This window comes from Panthera tigris, chromosome C1 (assembly GCF_018350195.1).
Source record: "Panthera tigris isolate Pti1 chromosome C1, P.tigris_Pti1_mat1.1, whole genome shotgun sequence".
Lineage (NCBI taxonomy): Eukaryota > Metazoa > Chordata > Mammalia > Carnivora > Felidae > Panthera > Panthera tigris.
In genome coordinates, this window is record NC_056667.1 from 201702524 (window position 1) to 201723538 (window position 21015).

Here is a 21015-nt window from a genome sequence, read left to right on the forward strand (position 1 = left end):
GCTGGGAGAGAGTGCCGAGCCTGGGAGCCAAGGGCGCCTGGGTCTGAGGCTAGGAGGCCTTGGAGAGCCAGGGCTACCTTGATGACGGAGCCCCTCACCTCCCTGTGTCGTCACCCAGGGGTGCCTTCTCCTACCTGCGGCGCGTGGTGGAGCGAAGCTCCGGCCTGGAGTTTGCAGCCAAGTTCATCCCCAGCCAGGCCAAGCCAAAGGCATCAGCATGGCGGGAAGCCCGGCTGCTGGCCCGGCTTCAGCACGACTGCGTCCTCTACTTCCATGAGGCCTTTGAGAGGCGTCGGGGACTGGTCATTGTCACCGAGCTGTATCCTGGGATAGGTTGGGCGGGTAGGGGACACGTGGCCAATTAGCAACATGTTTTATACTTCACAAAGTGGTCCCATTGACCTTTAGGAGGTACTGACCACCTATTAGGAAATGTTCCCATCGATGATTGGGAGTTCTGAAGACATCTTGTCAGAACTTTACAGAGTAGAGTCTGGAGACTTCTGCAAAAAACAACACTTTTTAGCTCCCCCCCACCCCTGTCTTTTAAATTTTTTTTTTTTAATGTTTATTCTTGAGAGAGAGAGACAGAGACAGAGACAGAGACAGAGGATGAGCGGGGGAGGGGCAGAGAGAGAGAGGGGCACAGAATCTGAAGTAGGCTCCAGGCTCTGAGCTATCAGCACACAGCCTGATGCGGGGCTTGAACTCTTGAACTGCGAGATCATGACCTGTGCTGAAGTCAGACTCTCAACCATCCAAGCCACCCAGGCACCCCTTTTAGCTTAAACTTACATAGCATTTAGTGGGTGCCCGGCAGTGCTCCTAAGTTTTGCCAATATTAACCTATTTAATCCTCGTATGTACCTATGTCATGGAATTTTTTTATCCCCATTTTACAGATGATAATACTGAAGTATAGAGAGATTAAGTAAGTCATCCAAGGTCACATGGCTAACAAAAGGCGTGTACACGAAATACAGTACAATATATTCAAACTTTCGAAGTGACCCCATTTCAGATGAGCATCAGGACTGGTTTTATTTGAAAGGTTGTTTTCATGAAGAATAGATTTTGCCCTTCCATGAGAGCTCTGTTTAAACAGAGGCACACTGTGATAAGGTGGTCAGCTTGTCTCTCCCACTAGCAGGGTGACCATATCCTTCACACCAGCCTTCCAGTCTGCACTATAAGAGCCCAAACCTCAGAAAAATGACCATTTGTTAAATGTCACGGGTCATTCTCAAAAAGAGGCAAGAAGTTCCATCCGTGGTCCACAAAATTCTGCTCTAACTTGGCCTTTTTAATTTTTTTTTTTTAACGTTTATTTATTTTTGAGACAGAGAGAGACACAGCATGAACGGGGGAGGGGCAGAAAGAGAGGGAGACACAGAATCGGAAGCAGGCTCCAGGCTCCGAGCCATCAGCCCAGAGCCCGACGCGGGGCTCGAACTCGCGGACCGCAAGATCATGACCTGAGCTGAAGTCGGACGCTTAACCGACTGAGCCACCCAGGCGCCCCTCTAACTTGGCCTTTTTAAATAGCTAACAGAGGGGTATGAGTGAAGATGTCATCCCCATTCTCCACCTGAGGGAACCTAGGCTCAGAGAGGTTGGGTGACTTGCCTGAGACCCCACAGCAAATGAGAGTTCAAGCAGGGTGGTCCCATCTATGCACCCAGATGATAGGGAAAGGGTGGAAACACAGAACTGGTATTACATATGCTTTAAGGGGAAAGAGAACTCTGCGCAGAGCCGGGATCTGACTTGAGCTCTAGGGGTAGAGGGCACTGCCCGGGGAGGGCCCAGGAGTTGGCCCTGCTGTCACTGTTCTCCTTGATCTGGGACATAGATGCACAGAGGAGCTGCTGGAGCGAATGGCCAGGAAACCCACCGTGTGTGAGTCTGAGGTGAGGGCAGTGGGTGGTAGGGGTCAGGTTGGGCACCCGTGGTTACCCACCTGAGCTCTGAGAATTGAGGGGTGGGTCCTGGGCATGCCGTCCATGCCCATGAATAGGCCAGGGGTGGTGGTGGAGAGGACTGTTAGGCAGGCAGGACCAGACTTCCCATGCTGGGACTTGCACAGTCCTCTGTAAATCTCAGTAGGCCCACTGGCCCCTACCTGTGTTGTTTCCCAGTCTTCCCCCCATAAACATGCCTCAGATATTTCCCTCGGGAGGCGCCCCACCTCGACTCCATTTAGTCTCACTGCTGTCCCGCCATGGAGGGCTGTACAAATTGTACACTGCACAGTTCTACTTATTATAATGTAAATGGCTCCCTCCTATATTTGTGCTGTGCCCAACCTATACAGTTGTACTTGGAGACCTCAGATCTCAGGAACCCCAAACCTATGTTTCAGCTACCTCCACCAGCCGGCCATCTGAAGGCCACTTCTCAGGCATGGCCTGATCTCTTGCCACAGCTCTGGTGGTGAGCAGACCTAATACCCCACCCTTGCCCCCGCGGACTTTGGGCCTCCTGTTTCCACAGATCCGGGCCTACATGCAACAAGTGCTCGAGGGAATATGCTACCTGCACCAGAACCATGTGCTGCACTTGGATGTCAAGGTGAGGTGCAGGCGGGGGTGGGGAGCAGGCAGCCCCCGTGGGAGGCAGGCAGTGGGGCATCCCCCCCTCTTCACTCAGCTCCCATGCCTTCCCTTGTGTTCTGCAGCCTGAGAACCTGATGGTGTGGGATGGCGCAGAGGGTGAGGAGCAGGTGAGGATCTGTGACTTTGGGAATGCCCAGGAGCTGACTCCGGGAGAGCCCCAGTACTGCCAATACGGCACACCTGAGTTCGTGGCACCTGAGATTGTCAATCAGACCCCCGTGTCTGGAGTCACTGACATCTGGTAATGCTGGCATACTGGGCCGCGGGTGGGCCAGGGCCTCTTCCCTCAGTGCCGTGCTGGGGCCTTGCTCGCTGGCAGAGAGGAGCCTCACTAAGCCCAGATTCCTCCTCTGACAGTAGGTCTATTGACCATGTTTCTACCTGCCCCTCATCAGTCAGAGTTGGCCCAGTCACTCAAGGCCTTAGCCCTCCCTGTCCGTCCTTGGCTCCTGATCTCCCCTAGGTGCGGCGACTTCCCCCTTTGTGGCCATCTTGCCTCCCCGCAGTGAGGGAGGCCAGCTCTTTGGCTCCCAGACTCCTCTGTGCTTCCTGGGCTGGCCCTGCCGTGACCCTTGACTCCTCCAGGGACCTTGAGACCTCTGGGTTGAGAGGCCTCCTGGAAGGAGGCATCCCTGTGCCCATTTGTCCCAGTGAGGACACTCCTCACTAGATTAGCGGTTGCAGAAAACCGCTCACTGCTAGTGGGAGGCGGGCTGTCCACTTACCCCTCGATTACTCTCTTTTCCCCACAGGCCTGTGGGCGTTGTTGCCTTCCTCTGGTAAGGACCCCTCTACACTACGGACCCCAGTTTCCAATGGTCTCCTAGCAGGCCCACCCCTAACATTTGCAGAGCCTGGGGCAGGAGAGCAGTTTAGGGCCTGCAGCTCACCCCTTCTCTTTCTCACCCCTGCACTGTCAGGGGCCTCACGTGCATGAACGTGGATGCCTCGGGCTGCGAGTCTAAGCTCTGTCTGCCACCACGCTCCTCCGTGAGGGGCGGTCATGCTAGCAGCATGCTTGGGAGGCTGGACAGAGAGAGGCCCGTGCAGGCTCAGTGCCATCTAGGCAGGGTATTATAAGGCCCTGAGTGTTCAGAACAGGCAGTAGAAGAAAGAGGCTCAGGCTCAGGGCGCATATCCCCTGGGCACAGACTCTTCACCTCAGGAACAGGCCGTGGCTGGAGGAGGGACAAAACAGGTCCTCTAAAGTATGGGTGCAGGGCCCACCTGGGTGCTCAGGTCTCAAAGCAGTACTGCCTCCTCACCTATTTGGCAGTGGGGGGTGGCGGCAGGACAGGCAAGAGTCTGAAAGACTGCCCTCTGTTCGGATTCACCCTGCCTCTGCCTTCCCCAGAGCCCCAGGGCCTCCACCTGTCCCCAGCCCCATGTCCCCACTGGCATCCCTCATAGTCTCTGCCTCAGCCCAGGGCCCCACCCACCTCTCATGCTGGCCCTCTCTGCCTCTGCAGTCTGACAGGAATCTCCCCATTTGTTGGGGAAAACGATCGGACGACATTGATGAACATTCGAAACTACAACGTGGCCTTCGAGGAGACCACATTTCTGAGCCTGAGCAGGGAGGCCCGGGGCTTCCTCATCAAAGTGCTGGTGCAGGACCGGCTGTGAGTACAGGGTCCTGAGGAGCCCCCCACCCCTCAGAGTCCCCTCATGCCTGTCCCCCACTCCTGACCCAGCCTCTGCCCTTAGATGTTCAGTCTCTCAACTCCTTACAGGCCCTGTTTGCCCATGTGTTGACTGGCTCTCTGAATGAGTGATGGAGCCCTTCTTAACCTTCATTCCTTTACAGGAGGCCTACCGCAGAGGAGACCCTAGAACATCCTTGGTTCAAAGTGAGTCTCTTGCAAAGTTGTGGTAGAAGAGGTGGGGGGAGAGAACATTATTAACAGCTCCATTTACTGAGTACCTACTGTGTGCAGTATAGTCTGCGAGAGGCAATTTATAACCATATGGTCTGTTAGCCTCACAATAGCTCTGCATGGAAAGACATTATTACTCCTGTTTTGCTAATAAGCAAAGTCATCAGGGTTTTCCCTGGCTCTCAAGACCAGCCCTGGTCCTCCTCACTCCTGTGTGTCTGCCTCTGTCCCGCCCTGCGGTTGGTGGGTGGCCCGGCTAGACCGGTCTCTTGGTTTTGAGCTCTGTGTGGCCAGAACTCTCACTCATTGATCTTCAAACCCCAGCACCACAGGGCAGAGGGGTGGAGTTCAGCATATGACCCAGAAAGAGTGACTGAATAAACCATCCATTGAGTGTTATGCTGGGTCAACTGAAGGTTGAGGTCATTCTGGTATCCGTCCTTGGATTATGAGCCTTGTCTCTCAGATCATAAATGAGCTCTTTTCAGACACCTGGGTGGGAGACTGAGGGAAATATCTGTCTCCGCCTGGCCCACCAAAGCTCCAGATGTCTGGGACGCCAGCTCTGCGTGAGACAGGTGGTGAGCTGGGGAGTGGAGCCCAGGCCAGGGGCCCAAGTGCAGGCTCCTGAGGGCAGCCAATGTGCCAAGACGGTGTAAGAGCCCTGGCGTAAGCCCCAAACCCACACGAAGAGCCACTGACTTTCTGCCCTTCCACTTAGGTTCAGGGATTTTGTCATACGTAGGCACCTTGGCTGTGGGAGCCGTGACAGATCTAAGGGGAAGGGACCCCTAGGAACCCAGACTCAATGCTGCCCAGTCCACTGTCCCCTGCTGTGGACTTTGCCTCTCTGTTGCCAAACCTTGAGGGTCTAGGTTGACAGAGGACTTTTCCTCAGGCCCTCTTTCCTGGGTTTGCAGACACAGGCCAAGGGCGCAGAGGTGAGCACGGATCACTTAAAGCTGTTCCTCTCCAGGCGGAGGTGGCAGGTGAGTTTGCCTGGGCCCTGCCTCTGTGCCTTCCACCTTTTCGCTCCGCAGTTTTTCTCCTGAACCCTGCCTTGTTTCTATCACGTGCCCTCGCTCCCCACTCGTCTGTCTTCATCTACTTTTTATTCTCTCAACCCCCAGTTTCACTCCTGTTCCCCAACCCTCCGCCTGCCTGGGGTCTTCTCCCCTGGGGCTGAGGTGGGCTTGAGTGGGTCAGTCTGGCCCCGGGGGCCCCTCTCAGGTCTGACTCTAGTACCTTGTCTCCAGCGCTCCCAGATCAGCTACAAGTGCCACCTGGTGCTGCGCCCCATCCCTGAGCTGCTGCGGGCACCCCCAGAGCGGGTGTGGGTAGCCATACCCAGAAGACCGCCCCCCAGTGGGGGGCTCTCGTCTTCCTCTGACTCTGAGGAGGAAGAGCTGGAGGAGCTGCCCTCAGTGCCCCGGCCACTGCAGCCTGAGTTCTCGGGTTCCCGGGTGTCCCTCACCGACATTCCCACTGAGGATGAGGCCCTGGGCGCCCCAGAGGCTGGCACGGCCACCCCCATGGACTGGCAGGAGGAGGGAAGGGCCCCCTCTCAGGACCAGGAGGCCCCCAGCCCTCAGGCCCTCCCCTCCCCAGGCCAGGAGCCCCAAGCTGGGTCCAGCCCCCAGCGGAAAGAGCTCCGGAGGGGCACCTCTGCCGAGAGTGCCCTGCCCCGGGCCGGGCCGAGGGAGCCGGGCCGGGGCCTGCACAAGGCAGCCTCTGTGGAGCTGCCACAGCGCCGAAGCCCCAGCCCGGGCGCCACCCGCCTGACCCGGGGAGGCCTGGGTGAGGGTGAGTATGCCCAGAGGCTGCAGGCCCTGCGCCAGCGGCTGTTGCGGGGAGGCCCTGAGGATGGCAAGGTCAGTGGCCTCAGGGGCCCCCTGCTAGAGAGCCTGGGGGACCGTGCCCGGGATCCCCGGCTGGCACGGGCTGCCTCCAGCGAGGCAGCCCCTCGACACCAGCCCCCACCTGAGACCCGGGGCCTGCAGAAGAGTAGCAGCTTCTCACAGGGAGAGGCGGAGCCCCGGGGCAGGCACCGCCGTGCTGGGGCGCCCCTCGAGATCCCCGTGGCCAGGCTTGGGGCCCGCAGGCTACAGGAGTCTCCCTCCTTGTCTGCCCTCAGTGAGGCCCAACCACCCAGCCCTGCGAGGCCCAGCGCCCCCAAATCCAGTGTCCCCAAGTCTTTGAAACCTCCTACCACCACACCCAGTGATGCCCCGCAGCCCTTGGCACCCCAGCCTGCCCAAGAGAAGGCCCCAGAGTCCACGCCGGAGCCGGTCCCAGCCCCCAAGCCCACACAGCCCTCTGTGACTCCGCAAACCCCAGTGGCCCCCCTCACACCTTATGCCCAGATCATGCAGTCGCTCCAGCTGTCAGGTCACACGACGGGCCCCCTGCAGAGCCCTGGGGCATCTCCATCAGAGCCCAGACCCCACCCTGCTGTGTTTGCCCGGGTGGCCTCCCCACCTCCGGGAGCCTCCGAGAAGCGCGTGCCTTCAGCCGGGGCGCCCCCAGTGCTAGCCGAGAAAGCCCGGGTGCCCACAGTGCCCCGCAGGCCAGGTAGCAGTCTCAGTAGCAGCATCGAGAACCTAGAGTCAGAGGCTGTATTCGAGGCCAAGTTCAAGCGCAGCCGTGAGTCGCCCTTGTCGCGGGGGCTGCGATTGCTGAGCCGCTCGCGCTCAGAGGAACGCGGCCCCTTTCGCGGGGCCCAGGAGGAGGACGGCATGTACCGGCCCAGCCCGGCAGGAACGCCACTGGAGCTGGTGCGACGGCCGGAGCGTTCCCGCTCCGTGCAAGACCTCAGGGCGGTCGGGGAGCCGGGCCTCGTCCGCCGCCTCTCGCTGTCGCTGTCCCAGCGTCTGCGGCGGACCCCGCCCGCGCAGCGCCACCCAGCCTGGGAGGCCCGCGGTGGGGACGGGGAGAGCTCGGAGGGCGGCAGCTCGGCGCGGGGCTCCCCGGTGCTGGCCGTGCGCAGGAGGCTCAGCTCCACGCTCGAGCGGCTGTCCAGCCGGTTGCAGCGCAGCGGCAGCAGCGAGGACTCAGGGGGCGCATCGGGTCGCAGCACGCCGCTGTTTGGACGGCTGCGCAGGGCCACGTCGGAGGGCGAGAGTCTGCGGCGCTTCGGCCTCGCACACAACCAGCTGGCGGCCCAGGCCGGCGCCAGCACGCCTTCCGCAGAGTCCCTGGGCTCCGAGGCCAGCGCTACGTCCGGCTCCTCGGGTGAGGGACAGGGGCAGAGTGGCCGGTAAATGTGTGAACACGTGCGGGTGGGGGGTGGGGTGGAGCTGTGATGACAGGTGCAGAGCCCGGAAGAGGGTGGGAGGGCTGGAGGGAGGCTCTGGGAGGAGGAGCTGGAGGTCCTGGAGAGGGGGCTGAGGCTGGTTTGGGAGCAGGCTGCGGTGGGGGCTAGAAGTTCTCTACTTCCCTGGGCTGAGGGCCTCAGGGAGGTGGGAGCTTTCTGGCACTGGTTGGGCCAGGGCTTACGGTGGCCTGGGTCTTCACAGCTCCTGGGGAAAGCCGGAGGCGGCTTCGCTGGGGCTTCTCTCGGCTGCGAAAGGACAAGGGGTTATCACAGCCAAACCTCTCTGCCAGTGCCCAGGAGGATTTGGGTCACCAGTATGTGCGCAGTGAGTCAGGTAATAGAGGCCTGCTGGGTGAGTAGCCCCCTCCCTGCCTCAGGAGCGGTCATAGCTGGGTGGAGCCCACCTTGAGGACGCTGGGCAGTAGTGGAAGGGACCCAGAGTCGGGAGAACAACAATAATAATAGCATTAACTGATCCTGTTGACTAGTAATGCTGAATGTCCTAGTAAGTGCTTTACAAGCGCTGCCTCATCTAACCTTCCCACGTTGTTTAGGAACTGTTCTTATCATCATCCCTATTTTATGGGTGAGGAAACAGGTTTAGCCATGCTAGCCGAGAGTTGGACTGCACGGTCCTCTGTAGCCAGAACCCAGAGGTGGCTTTGGGACACCGTACTTATGCCTCTCTTTGGCTAGCCTCCCCCTCCAAATGTGTGTATGTACAAAGACATTCTTTTTCTCCCAGCCCAGTGGCCCACAATCTGGACTGTGCCCCCAATTCTCTACTCCTCCAGAGCCCTGAACACCCTCGCTGCCCCTTCCTGTCCTCCCTGCCCCCACAGAAGGCACTTGTGTGGGGACAAGCAGTCTTCAGGGCTCTTTGCTGAGGGGTGGGGGACTTGGCATATGCCCTGGTCTGTTTCTCTGCCCAAGTATCCTGGGGCTGCAGGGAGAGAGGTATTTTCCACCTGGGGTCACCCCAGTTCCCCACCAGAAAAGGGCTCGTTCCTCAAGGACCCCAGACAAAGGCTTTTGGGGGGAGGGCAGCTTTTCCAGACCAGCACGCAGAAAAGAGCAGGCCCACCAAACCCTGCTGTGTGCGGGATCTGTATCAGTCACCGCTCCGATCTTCCCCAGTTTCCTGATAAAACTCCTCAGCACCGTTCCAGCCGTGCCTCCGCTGGGCGCAGGGTGACTGTGTCCATCTTTGGCCAGGGGAGCTGGGGTGTCTTTCTTAAGGCAGCAGGGCCTATAGTGAGCAAAGGGGAGGGAAGGAGGCCAGCCGGTGGGGGCAGGGGTGGAAGAGGCAGGGAAAGAGAGATAAGCCAGCACTGAGGCCCAGGGACAGCTGATTCCTTCCCACTGGGGCTTCTCTCCCAGCTGCATTTTGCTTGTGCAGCTGATTTTCTGCCGAGGCAGTGTCCCCTTACCTCATCCTCTGCCCCCTCCCTGCAGGAAGAAGGCTATCCCCCGTCCACTTTACCAACTAGGGCTGGCCTCTGCGGGAATGGAGGTGGGGCTGGCAGGGCTGAGCTGGGGTCACCTTTCACGTCTCCTCCTGGCCCCCCTCCCTCTCCCCTCTCCCCAGTACCCTCACTTGGCCTGGAGGTGGCCACTGATGAAACTATATTTACTTTGCATTGTTGGCGCCTCGGTGTGGGACCCCTCCTAGGGAATACTGGGGTATAGTGTGAAAGGAGGGGTCATGCTGGCTCTCCTGATATCCACTCTGGCTGATCATCCCTCCCCTACGCAGCTCATCCCCACCTCTGCTCCCTCCTGGTTCTTTAGACAGGCAGCAGCTGGGGCTCCCAGGGGTATCGACCCGTCAGCTCTCTTCCCACATGAAAAATGTGCCCCATACCCCACCCCGCATTGGTCTCGACCAGATTGGGATTTTTCTAAAGAGACTTTCCAGGGAGCAGGAATGCAAATCCTCAGGACACCAAGGAGCCACAGGCAGGCTGTACAGCGGCAAAGACCTTGACCCATCCACAGCCCAGGCTTGGACACACTCACCAGCCAGCTATGAAGCCAGCTTTGCTGAAACAGCCTATTTCTCTGGGGGTCTGGCCTTAGCTCCTCTACTGGGCATGTCAACGGGATAGTAATCCTGACAACAATAAAAACTAACATTTGTGAGCACTTATTACATGTTAGATACATGCTAAGCACTTTCCATACCTCTTTTAATTCTCACAGCCTAGGAGCTTTGTGTTAGGATTTTCCTCGATTTACAGACAAAACATGGTCCAAGGTCATACAGATACTGTCTCTTGTCCCTGAAGAAGCTCTCGCTACTTAGCTGACCCGAAGGAATATATACGAGGTCTGGGACCGTGTGCCCAGACCCCAGGTGGGGTAAGGGGCCGGGGAGGCTGACACACTTCCGGGGTTTGCCCCGTTTGCCTTGACTTTGGATCTTTCGAGATGATGCGTTTTGATTGAACGTAATGTTCAATCTCAGCAGTCTGTGCCCAAGTCACTGGCTCCTCTCACTTTACTGTGGTGCCCCACAGGAGTGGGTATTTCAAAATCTTAATCAGCATAGTGTTCCAATATTTGTTTTTCCTTTATTTAACAGATGCTTACAGAACACTTACTTAGTTCCAGGCCCCACTCCAAGCGCTTTACAAACATTATGAGGTAGCTCCCAAGCATCTTCAATAGTCAACGAAAGAAAAAGCTAGTTCTACACCCAGAGGAGGTGATACCCTAAAGAAAATTCTCAAAGGCATGGTGTTGGGGTTCTCCTTCCCACATCTGACTGGGAAGGGACAACTTTTCACTCTGCTTCCTGCTGGCAGCCCCCGCTCTCACACACATCTTCCCTTCCCTCCTTTGTAAGTGAGCTGGGGTTCCTGCAGACCCATGGCTGTCTTTGTCCTCCCTGCAGATTTCCCTCCGGTCTTCCACATCAAACTCAAGGACCAGGTGCTGCTGGAGGGAGAGGCAGCCACCCTGCTCTGTCTGCCAGCGGCCTGCCCTGCACCCCACATCTCCTGGATGAAAGGTAAGGAGAACACTCCTGTCACAGACAGCGGGCAGGCAAGTGGTCCCACAGCCAGGGGATGCTCAGGGGAGGTGGTAACTGGGGAGGGGGGCCTGGAGCCGTCTCACTCAGCAGCCCCCTCTGCTCTTCCCGGCCCGCAGACAAACAGTCCCTGCGATCAGAGCCCTCAGTGATCATCGTGTCCTGTAAAGATGGACGGCAGCTGCTAAGCATCCCCCGGGTGGGCAAGCGACATGCTGGGCTCTATGAGTGCTCGGCCACCAATGTCCTGGGCAGCATCACCAGCTCCTGTACCGTGGCTGTGGCCCGTGAGCTAGGGGCAGGGACTGAGGGGGGCAGCGATGGCACGTGGTGGGCTAGGGTTTGAGGGTCCCTAAGCTGGGGCACAGGGGCTCACTGGGGCTCCCTTCCTCTTGCCAGGCATCCCAGGAAAGTTAGCTCCTCCTGAGGTGCCCCAGACCTACCAGGACACGGCACTGGTGCTCTGGAAGCCAGGAGATAGCCGGGCACCTTGCACATACACGCTGGAGCGGCGGGTGGATGGTGAGGGACGGGGCAGGCTGGCGGAAGAGGGGGTGGGAGCTGGGAGGTGCACGGGTCCCGGGAGACAGTTGCCCTCCCTGGCTCCTCACAGATAGCCCTGGGAGCTTGGGCCACCCCTTCTGTGGCCTCAGCCCCTCCCCCATGCTGCCCTACAGGGGAGTCTGCCTGGCACCCTGTGAGCTCAGGCATCCCTGACTGTTACTACAACGTGACCCACCTGCCAATCGGTGTGACCGTGAGATTCCGTGTGGCCTGTGCCAACCGTGCTGGGCAAGGGCCTTTCAGCAACCCTTCCGAGAAGGTCATCGTCAGGGGCACACAAGGTCAGTGGGACAGGACGGGGGGTGGCCAGAGAACTATGGTTTTGCCCCAGGGGTACCATGGTGATGATTTTCTTTCTCTCCACTTAGATTCCTCAGTTCTGCCATCTGCTGCTCACCAAGACGCCCCTGTTACCTCAGGGCCAGCCAGGGCCCCGCCTCCTCACTCTCCTACCTCACTGGCCCCATCCCAGACTCCCACCCCAGCTCCTGCTCCCCCAGCCCCTCAGTCAGCCGCTCTCAGCCCCTCATGTCCCCCAACACCCCCCAGTCAGGCCTTGTCCTCCCTCAAGGCCGTGGGTCCACCACCCCAAACCCCCCCACGAAAGCACAGAGGCCTGCAGGCTGCCCAGCAAGCAGAGCCCGCCCCACCCAGTGCCCAGGCCACCCCAAGTGAGCCCAAGTCTTCCATCCCTGACACTGGGACCCCAACCCCAGCCTCCACCCCTCAAGGGGTTAAACCAGCGTCTTCCTCTACTCCCCTGTATATGGTAACCTCCTTTGTGTCTGCACCCCCAGCCCCTGAGCCCCCAGCCCCCGAGCCCCCTCCCGAGCCCACCAAGGTGACTGTGCGAAGCCTCAGCCCGGCCAAGGAGGTGGTCACCTCCCCTGTGGGTGGTCCCCCCAGCTCTCCTGGGCCAGAGGGCACCGCTCTTCGACAGGGGCCCCCTCAGAAACCCTACACCTTCCTAGAGGAGAAGGCCAGGCAAGTGGGTCTGGGGAAGGGACAGAGGACGGAGTGGGGAGTGGATGGGATGTAGGGAACAGCAATTCAGAGAGAAGATCAGGTTGCCCTGGGCAGGGTTGGGGAGGGACTGAGATCTGGGTGCCTGGCATATTAAATTCAGATTTTCTCTGCCAGGCACTGTGCTAAGCTCTTTAATCATATGATACCATTTGATCTTCACAACCCTGAGAGACAGACAGAGACTGCATTATTATCATCAGCCGTTTCACAGATAGGAAAACTGAGGTTGGACAGGTTATGGGATTTGCCTGAGGCACAGAGCCAGTAAGTGGCAGAGCTGAGACTCCCATCCAGGCTCCTAGGATTGAACTTGAGAGGCCACGCTCAGAACCATTGCATACTTGCTGCTGGGGGTCCCTGCTTCCCCGACCTCGTCTTCTCTGATCGTGTGGTGTCCCCCCGCATACACACGTAGGGGCCGCTTCGGTGTAGTGCGTGCATGCCGGGAGAACGCCACCGGGCGGACGTTCGTGGCCAAGATCGTGCCCTACGCGGCTGAGGGCAAGCGGCGCGTCCTGCAGGAGTACGAAGTGCTGCGGGCATTGCACCACGAACGGCTCATGTCCCTGCACGAGGCCTACATCACCCCGCGTTACCTCGTGCTCATCGCTGAGAGCTGCGGGAACCGGGAGCTCCTCTGTGGGCTCAGCGACAGGTAACCCGGCGACCCGGGGGAGCAGGGAGCAAGTGGGGGCAGCTGAGCTGGGATGTCACCTGCTCCGCCCGGGCCCCCCCAGGTTCCGGTATTCAGAGGACGATGTGGCCACCTATGTGGTGCAGCTGCTACAAGGCCTGGACTACCTCCACGGCCGCCACGTGCTGCACCTGGACATCAAGCCTGACAACCTGCTGCTGGCCCCTGACAACGCCCTCAAGATTGTGGACTTCGGCAGTGCCCAGCCCTACAACCCCCGGGCCCTGCGGCCCCTTGGCCACCGCACAGGCACGCTGGAGTTCATGGGTGAGGGCGTCATGCCAGCCGGGGGTTGGGGTGCTACCAGAGGGGTGGAAGCCGGGGCTCACTCTGCTTCACTCACGTATGTGCCATTTATTGAGTGCTTATTATATGCGAGCAACGAATTCGGTTCTTTCCATGCATTTTCTCTCCTCTCTTTTCTTAAGTTTATTTTTTCTGAGAGAGAGAGAGAACACGAGAGCATGGGTTGGGGAGGGGCAGAGAGAGGGGGAGAGAGAGAATCCCAAGCAAGCCCCACACTGTCAGCACAGAGCCTGATGCGGGGTTTGAACTCACGAATCATGAGATCATGACCTGAGTGAAATCAACAGTCAGCCGCTTAACTGACTGAGCCACCCAGACACCCGCCATGGATGATATTTTCAGTAGCCCTAGAGATTGGCATAACATTACCCCCATTTTACAGACGAAACAGAGGTGCAGTGAGGTTAAGTATTTGTCCAATATCAGACAGTTTATAAATGGTAGAGCCAGGATTTGATAAAATTGGACAGAGAGGAGATCAATCATTAATCTATATACATAAGGTAAACCAGCTACCGTTTAGCTACCTACTGAATACTTTATGCTCATCATCTCTATTCCTTGGAGTTATTCTACAAGCCACACTTTACAGATGAGGAAATGGAGAGCCAGACAAGTTTAGTACATTGCCAACATCCCACGGCTAGAAGGACAGGCCTGGGATTAGAGCCAGCCAGGCTGATTTCAAAGGCTCTTAACCTTGGTGTTGGCCACGCTTTTTGTGAATGGGTGCCCTACCTCAGGGCTGATCCGAGGGAGCTAATGGCCCTGGTTCCCAGTACCTCTGCAGTTCTGGGGACCCCACCATTCAGTACCTGGGCCAATTCCTCAGGCAGCCCACATCTCCGCTGGGGGCCACCCAACTCCCATTCGACCTGCTGGATCCAGGGCCTGTTGCTCTGGTTGCGCCCATGGTCTTGTGACCTGGGCACTGTCCTGCTCCCCCAGCCCCCAGGGGCCTCCCTTGTCTCTCCCGCTCCCCTGCCATCAGGAAGCTGGTTCAACTTGGCCTCTGTCTCCCGTCAGCTCCTGAGATGGTGAAGGGAGAGCCCATCGGTTCCGCCACGGACATCTGGGGAGCGGGTGTGCTCACTTACATCATGTGAGTGCCCCTAGGACCCACCTTCCGCCTACATCCCTCTCCCCGCTCACAGCCTCCCCAGCACACAATGCACACGCCCAGCTCAGGCTCAGTAGACTTATCTCTGAGCACTGTGCCCTTCTGAACCCCCACACTAACGTCCCCCTGGGGCTGTGAGCTGACCTTCGGTCCGCATGCATCAACTGAACCGTCTCCACAACAGGCTCAGTGGACGCTCCCCGTTCTATGAGCCAGACCCCCAGGAAACAGAGGCTCGGATTGTGGGGGGCCGCTTTGATGCCTTCCAGCTGTACCCTAACACCTCCCAAAGCGCCACACTCTTCTTGCGGAAGGTCCTCTCGGTACACCCCTGGTGAGTAGGCCCCACACTTGCCAACCCATCTGGCATTGCCTGCCCGCGGCCTCAGACCACCCTGGCCAAGCCTGAGCCGAAGCCCCCCCCCCCCACCCCAATTCCTCCCCGGCCACCACTAATACACCACTACTTTTAAATGGTTGTTCTCTCCACCACTGATGCCTTTAAGCCCCGTGAGGCGGGCAGAGTCACCGCCCCTGCTCCAGAGATGGGGAAACCGAGCCCCAGAGTTGGCTCGCTGAGGGAGGGATGTGAATCCAGGACCGGGACTTGGATCCGTGGGAGGGCGGAGCCTTCCAGGCTCACTGTCCCTGGCCGGCCTGGCAGGAGCCGGCCCTCCCTGCAGGACTGCCTGGCCCACCCCTGGCTGCAGGATGCCTACCTGATGAAGCTGCGTCGCCAGACGCTCACCTTCACCACCAACCGGCTCAAGGAGTTTCTGGGCGAGCAGCGGCGCCGCCGGGCTGAGGCTGCCACCCGTCACAAGGTGCTGCTCCGCTCCTACCCAGGCAGCCCCTAGCGGCTCGGACCACAGCCTGGCCTCGGGCTTCAACTCGGGGCTCCACTGAGGCCACGGGACATTCCAGGGCCCCTACTGAGCCGGGTGGGCCCAGGGCTTCGGACACCACCAGCAGCAACATCCAGCCGGGCTGTTACCTCATGGACCTGCAGGGACAGAGGCCCTGGGCTTTGCCGATGCCACCCCGGCCAGAGCCAGAGGGGGAGACCCATGGGCCAGGCTGGGTGGGGGTGGGGGCACGGGAGCAGGGAAGCAGGAAGAGGGGCAAGAAGCGAATGGGTAAGAGACAAGGAAAAGAAGCCACGGGATAGGGAGAGGAGACTCTAGGAAGGTTCTGGGGGGGAGAGACAATGTATCTGGGGGGAGACCAACTTAGCAGGGTATGAATAGCTGGAGAGGAGGAAGAGGAAGGAGCCCAGCGTGTCAGGGCCATGGGCTGGAAGTGAGTGTTGGTGGAGCGGGGACAGGACGTGGAGACAGCGCTAGGGAGCCAGAGCCAGCACGTGAGGGAGGGCAGCAAAGTGGGGGAGGGAGAGGAGAGGACTCAGGTGGGGTGGGGTGAGGTGGGCCAGCTGCCAGCATCCCAGAAGGAGAACCTGGAGCACTGGGGCCTGGAAGCAGTGATTACAGGAGCCAGTGCTCTCCTGTCCCAGTGGATGCAGCTGTGAGCACTCTGCTGGCCCAAGGATGTCCCCGCTGCCCCTCTGTGGCCTTCACCCTTCTTCCCATTCATGTTTATTTATTTATTGACTTTTATGAAATTTCCCTTCCATCCAGTTCCTATTGCCCGTGTTGTCCTGACCATCCCCCCAGCCATCCAGCTGTCTGTGCAGCTGTCTGTCTGTCTGTCACAAGGAAAATAAAAACGGCAAGCAGCAGGACCTATGTGTGGTCAATGGGGAGGGATGATGGGGGGGAGGAGAACAGGGTGCTGGGGGTGCTGGGACAGGGGCATTTCGGCCCGCTCTTGGCCAGTGAGAGCTGAGGTGTAACAGCTAGCATCTTAGGACCATGGCTCCTGACCCTGACCCTCCTGGCCCCTCACCTTTCCCTTATTCTGCCCCTCCTTCTGAAGTTTTCTGGAATCCTGGCAGGACCACTGACTCCTCACCACTACCATGTAACCAGACTCTGGTGGCCCCCATCTTGTCTCACATATTACCTCGTTGCAACTTGGAGGATACTGGGCTCTGGAACGTACCAGTCCACACCCCAAGGCTGGAGCGGCCAGCGTGTCTGCCCAGGAGACAGGCCAGCTCTGGTCCCGACCCCTGGAACAGAAGGGCTTTCATCATGATAATTGGCAAGATGGTGATGATGTCACGAAAGGGCCGCAGAGGAAACCAGGACACGTTCTCGCTCCATGCTTTTGTGTTAGAGCACCAATCAGGCACCTGGGGCGCCAGCTGCACAAGGCTGTGGCCGGCGTGTCGGCTGAGATGGGGCCACCGACGAGCATCTTCCTAGAGCTAAGGGGCACGCCAAGCTGGATCTTCTTGTCCCCATGGCACGCTAGGGAGTCTGATGGGTGCCGAGGCTCCTTGACTCTAGATGCTCCCTGCAGCACCACAGAATGGTCGCTGGGGTCCTAGAACTGAGCTGCCCTGCCCAGAGGTGAAGGGGAGGAGGGAGCCAGTTCTCCTTGTGTCCAGTGGGGGCTGTTTCCTACCTCCTCCTCACCTTGCAAACTCTGTTCTTGGCAAAGTGAGAGGAATTAAAGTCTCCTCCCACCATGAGCAGAGAGAGGTAGCACTGGTGTGTTGCCGATCGTGGTTGAGGGCCCCTTGGCTGTGCCCCCAAACAACCTTCGCCCAGCCTCACCCAGCCCAGCCTCCCTGGCTTCTCAGGAACCCCAGGGAAGAGGCAAGCCCCACCATCATAAAATAACAGGATGTTCAAGCCAGCTGGAAGGAACTACAGAGACGTCTTGCCCACCTGTCATTTTAGCGATGAAGATATACAGTTTGCCTGTGAGAATCTTTAATCCCCTACTCACTGCAAGTGTTTTCATATAAAAATGAGGTGCCTGAACTCATATCTTGATAAATGGTAAAATTCCTCTCCCGTCCCCACTCTGATCTTGAGCTCCCTTCCCATCTCCATTGAAAATGGCATGTGAACTGCTTGTTCCAAACCCGGAGGAGCAAAGGTAATTTATGTCAGCAGAGCTGTGTCAAAATTGCTCTGATCAAAAGGTGACAGTGCTCCACACCTGGGCGGGCAGTTACAAAGAGTGGAAGCCATGCTCTTCCTGGTGCCCTGGCCTGGGTAGGCTGGACTCCAGGCAAGTCCCAGCAGGGTTAACGGAACCCCTTCATCCAAGCTGTCTGGTGCCCCTATGCACTAGTTTACGACCCCAAAGGGGCTTGGGCAGACCTAGAATTGGGGAATTGGTAAATCCCCAAATCCCCAAATCTCCTGGGACAGTGCAGCCCAGCCAGACCCTACCATGTCACATGGAGGGAAGAGAGTGGGACTGGGGTGGTAGAAGGGGGTGCTGTTCTCAAAAATCTTTACCGTCCCCTCTAGGTTTATCTCAGTTGACCGCCAGGGGGCACAGTGCGGAAATGACAACCCTAGGCTTCCAGGGCCAGGGGAGTAACTGCTTCCAGATTGGTCCTGAGAGCCACACTGCCCTCTCATAATTGGCTGGATGGACAGCGAAGTACCCCGCTACTCTAGCGTCATTCAGGGACGCCCCCACAAACACTTGTGCCCCTTAATGGACAGTGTCCTGGGAAGCGCATGTTGTCTGACGGTCTGGGGACTGACCAGAGCGTAAAGCTGCCCCAGCTGGGAGCTGAATCTCTTGTCAGCCTGGGCCCTTGTCTGGTCCTCCCAGGAGTGGGATGGTTACCCCCTGCCCTGGGAGGGGGTGGGGCCGCATCCAGCTGCCCAGCTGTCCAGGTGCTGACATGAAGTGCACCCCAGAGCTGCTCGGGTTTCCTCCCCCGGGCCTGCCCCAGAGGCTGAGCCAGCATCCCAACACATCCTCAGGCTAAATAAGGAGCCCGCTTGGGTCAGTGGGCGGGGCTGGGGTCCCCGGGGGGCTTGGGGCAACCACGCCAAACAAGGCAAGGAGGGGAGTGATGTATAAAACTGGGGCCCTGGGCTGAGCACCTGCTCGTGCCCCTACTGTGCCTTCCAGGAGGGCTCTGTCCCACCTCCCACCCAGCTAGTCGACCCAAGTCCCGAAGTCGACCCGCCCGCGGTGAGTCCCCATCCTCAGACCAGCCCCAGACACTCCCATCCCCCAAGATGTTCTGAATTGACAGGGAAAAGGCTGAAAGTCAAAGTCTCTGTGTGAGCCTAGACCCCATGTTTGTTTTGCGCTCCCCAGATGTCCAAAGCAGCTCCCGCCAAAAAACCAGCGGCTGCGGCCCCGCCTCCGGGATGTACCCTGGATATCAACGACCCCCAGGTCCAGAAAGCAGCCATTCGCATCCAGGCCTCTTACCGGGGCCACAGGTGAGGGGGAGCCCGGAGCCCTCAGGAGGAGGGGAGCTGGAGCTGCAGAAAGCGCCCTGCTGCGTGGGGGGTGGAAGCTGAGCACAGTGTTATGGACCGCTGGGGTCCCTGCACTTAGGGGAAAGCCGTTAGTGAGGTGTGGCACAGTGGCCGACAAGAATAAATCATTTCATCAGGGTAACAATTCAAGAGCAGGCTCCCTCCGAACCCATCCCCACATTTAAAGTTCTAGTGGACCGAATGGGGGAGGGGGCGAGGAATTTGGTGCCGGCGGTCCAGAGCCGTGTCGTAGGACCTCCGGGCCCTGAGCCGGCTCTCTGATAGGTCCCGGAAGGAGCTTCGCGAGAAGGGGCCACCGCGAGTGCTGGAGCCCCTGAAGGACGTGGTGCTGATCGAGGGCAGCGCGGCCAAGCTGACTTGCCGCATTTCGGCTTTCCCGGACCCATTCATCCGCTGGAGCAAGGACGGCAAGGAGCTGCGTGACGGGCCCAAGTATCGTTACGTCTTCGAGGACCCTGACGTGGTCGCCCTGGTGGTGCGCGACGGCGAGCTGGCAGACCTGGGCCAGTACAGCATCAACGTAACCAACCCCTTCGGCCAGTGCTCTGACTCGGCGCGCATCCTGGTGGAAGGTACGCGCGCCCCGGGTGCCACCACGCAGAGCGGCACCACCTCCAGGTGCCGCAACTGGGTCCAGCCGCGCGCGATCCGCTGGGCCTAGCCGAGTCCCGATGGGGCTGGGGGCACCGCCTGCCTCAGGAGCCCTTCCCACCCAGACTGAGAAGTCCGCAGTGGGCTTCTATCACTCCACACCAGGGCCCCAAGGTCACATTGAACCAGAGGCATTACCAGCGTTAGGGCCCAGGTCTTCGGACTCCAACCCGGGGCAATTTCCACTACGTGGAGCTGTCTCCAGGGCACCGAGGTGTGTAAACATTCCCGGGCTTGCACTCGTAGTACCTCTTTTGATCCTCCGTCCCCCCCTCTCCCCCGTGGGAAGTTGGAACGGCAGCTGCTAGCCCGGCTTAACAGCTGAGGAGATGAAGCCACAGAGAGGCTACAGGCTTGCCCAGCGTCACACCGCGAGTTTAAATCCATCTCGTATTTAGCGCTGGGTATTATCTGGGGAGGTGATGCCCCTGCCCCGCCTCACCCCTAGGACCTTCACTAGGTCGCATGCCCTTTCTCTTCTAGTCCCTGCGAAGATTCAAAAGGGACCGGATAACACTAAGGCGCGCAAAGGCGCCACGGTGACGCTGACTGCGGAGATCATGGGCGAGCCTGCACCCGACGTGGGCTGGACCAAGGACGGGGAGGACATCGAGGAGGATGACAGGCGAGGGCGGGGACCTGCCGCTGGGGCGGAACGGGGCCCAGAAAACTGGCGGGAGTGGGCCGGGGGGCGGGGAACGGGAGGCGAGCACCAGAGCTGGCTAACCAGCCGGGCCCCGGGCGCCTGTAACCTGACCGCGGCCCGCCCTCCCCTCTCCCGCTCTCCCCGCCAGGGTGTTCTTCGAGATCGGCAGTACCACCACGACGCTGACCATCCGCCGGGCCACGCCCGAGGACAGCGGCAAGTACGAGGTGTACGTGGAGAACAGCCTGGGCATGGACCAGAGCTTCGCTCGAGTGGACGTGGCCTGAAAGGAACGCTCGGACCTTTCACCCTGGCTCCAAGCCCCGGGGTGGGTGGGACCGACAGCCCTCCTCCATCTTGCTTAATAAAGCTGCTCTCTCTGACCCTCCGCCTGTTCTGTTCTTTGGAGACGCCGTTTCTTTTCCCCTGCACTCCAATCCCACGCTTACTCCAGACCCACACACCACGGTCACAGAATGTTGGGATCAGAATGTTTGGAGACTGACTGGTCCGGTGCTTTATTTTACAGACTGTAAATCCGACACAAGGTTTCTCTCACCGACCGAAGCTCCTTCCCTTGCCAGCCGGACGGTCAGAGGATCTTATGACTCCGCCTTCTCTTTTTCTGAGTCCCTCAAGCCCCACCCACTCGCGGTAGGAGGCTCTCGCCACGCCCATCTCAAGACTAGCCACACCCCCTTTCGTCTCTAGCCCCGCCTCTCCGTGTCCCTGTTCTTTACTTTGACTGCTACTCCTGGGCCCGTTCCTGGACAGTTCGGGGTCC

General features: G+C 59.0%; 2 protein-coding genes across 2 annotated transcripts in view; both read left to right on the plus strand.

Annotated features, from left to right (window-relative positions):
* Positions 1–16461, plus strand: part of SPEG (striated muscle enriched protein kinase) — a 49619-nt gene extending 33158 nt beyond the window's left edge. The window contains exons 24-43 of the mRNA XM_042995388.1: positions 119–319; positions 1853–1910; positions 2494–2571; positions 2678–2856; positions 3368–3394; positions 4085–4237; positions 4423–4465; positions 5413–5481; positions 5749–7723; positions 8008–8139; positions 10702–10818; positions 10959–11126; positions 11239–11361; positions 11517–11684; positions 11772–12387; positions 12845–13084; positions 13167–13390; positions 14456–14531; positions 14734–14883; positions 15214–16461. Coding sequence (XP_042851322.1) covers positions 119–319; positions 1853–1910; positions 2494–2571; positions 2678–2856; positions 3368–3394; positions 4085–4237; positions 4423–4465; positions 5413–5481; positions 5749–7723; positions 8008–8139; positions 10702–10818; positions 10959–11126; positions 11239–11361; positions 11517–11684; positions 11772–12387; positions 12845–13084; positions 13167–13390; positions 14456–14531; positions 14734–14883; positions 15214–15406 — 4990 coding nt within the window. The 3' untranslated portion in view covers positions 15407–16461. The remainder of the gene's footprint in view (positions 1–118; positions 320–1852; positions 1911–2493; positions 2572–2677; positions 2857–3367; positions 3395–4084; positions 4238–4422; positions 4466–5412; positions 5482–5748; positions 7724–8007; positions 8140–10701; positions 10819–10958; positions 11127–11238; positions 11362–11516; positions 11685–11771; positions 12388–12844; positions 13085–13166; positions 13391–14455; positions 14532–14733; positions 14884–15213) is intronic.
* A 2285-nt stretch (positions 16462–18746) lies between these two features.
* SPEGNB (SPEG neighbor) lies at positions 18747–20811 on the plus strand. The gene is made up of 4 exons (XM_007086181.3): positions 18747–18874; positions 19199–19506; positions 20069–20210; positions 20380–20811. The coding sequence occupies exons 1-4, from the start codon at positions 18747–18749 to the stop codon at positions 20516–20518; spliced, it is 717 nt and encodes a 238-aa protein (XP_007086243.1). The 3' UTR covers positions 20519–20811.
* The last annotated feature ends 204 nt before the right edge of the window (positions 20812–21015 follow it).

What these genes read in the sequence shown, in the direction of transcription:
- SPEGNB (XM_007086181.3), top strand. Translation starts at nt 18,747, where the DNA reads ATGTCCAAAGCAGCTCCCGCCAAAAAACCAGCGGCTGCGGCCCCGCCT. An exon ending in GCCTCTTACCGGGGCCACAG is followed by an intron (nt 18,875 to 19,198) that starts GTGAGGGGGAGC and finishes GCTCTCTGATAG; the next exon opens with GTCCCGGAAGGAGCTTCGCG. An exon ending in GGCGCGCATCCTGGTGGAAG is followed by an intron (nt 19,507 to 20,068) that starts GTACGCGCGCCC and finishes TTTCTCTTCTAG; the next exon opens with TCCCTGCGAAGATTCAAAAG.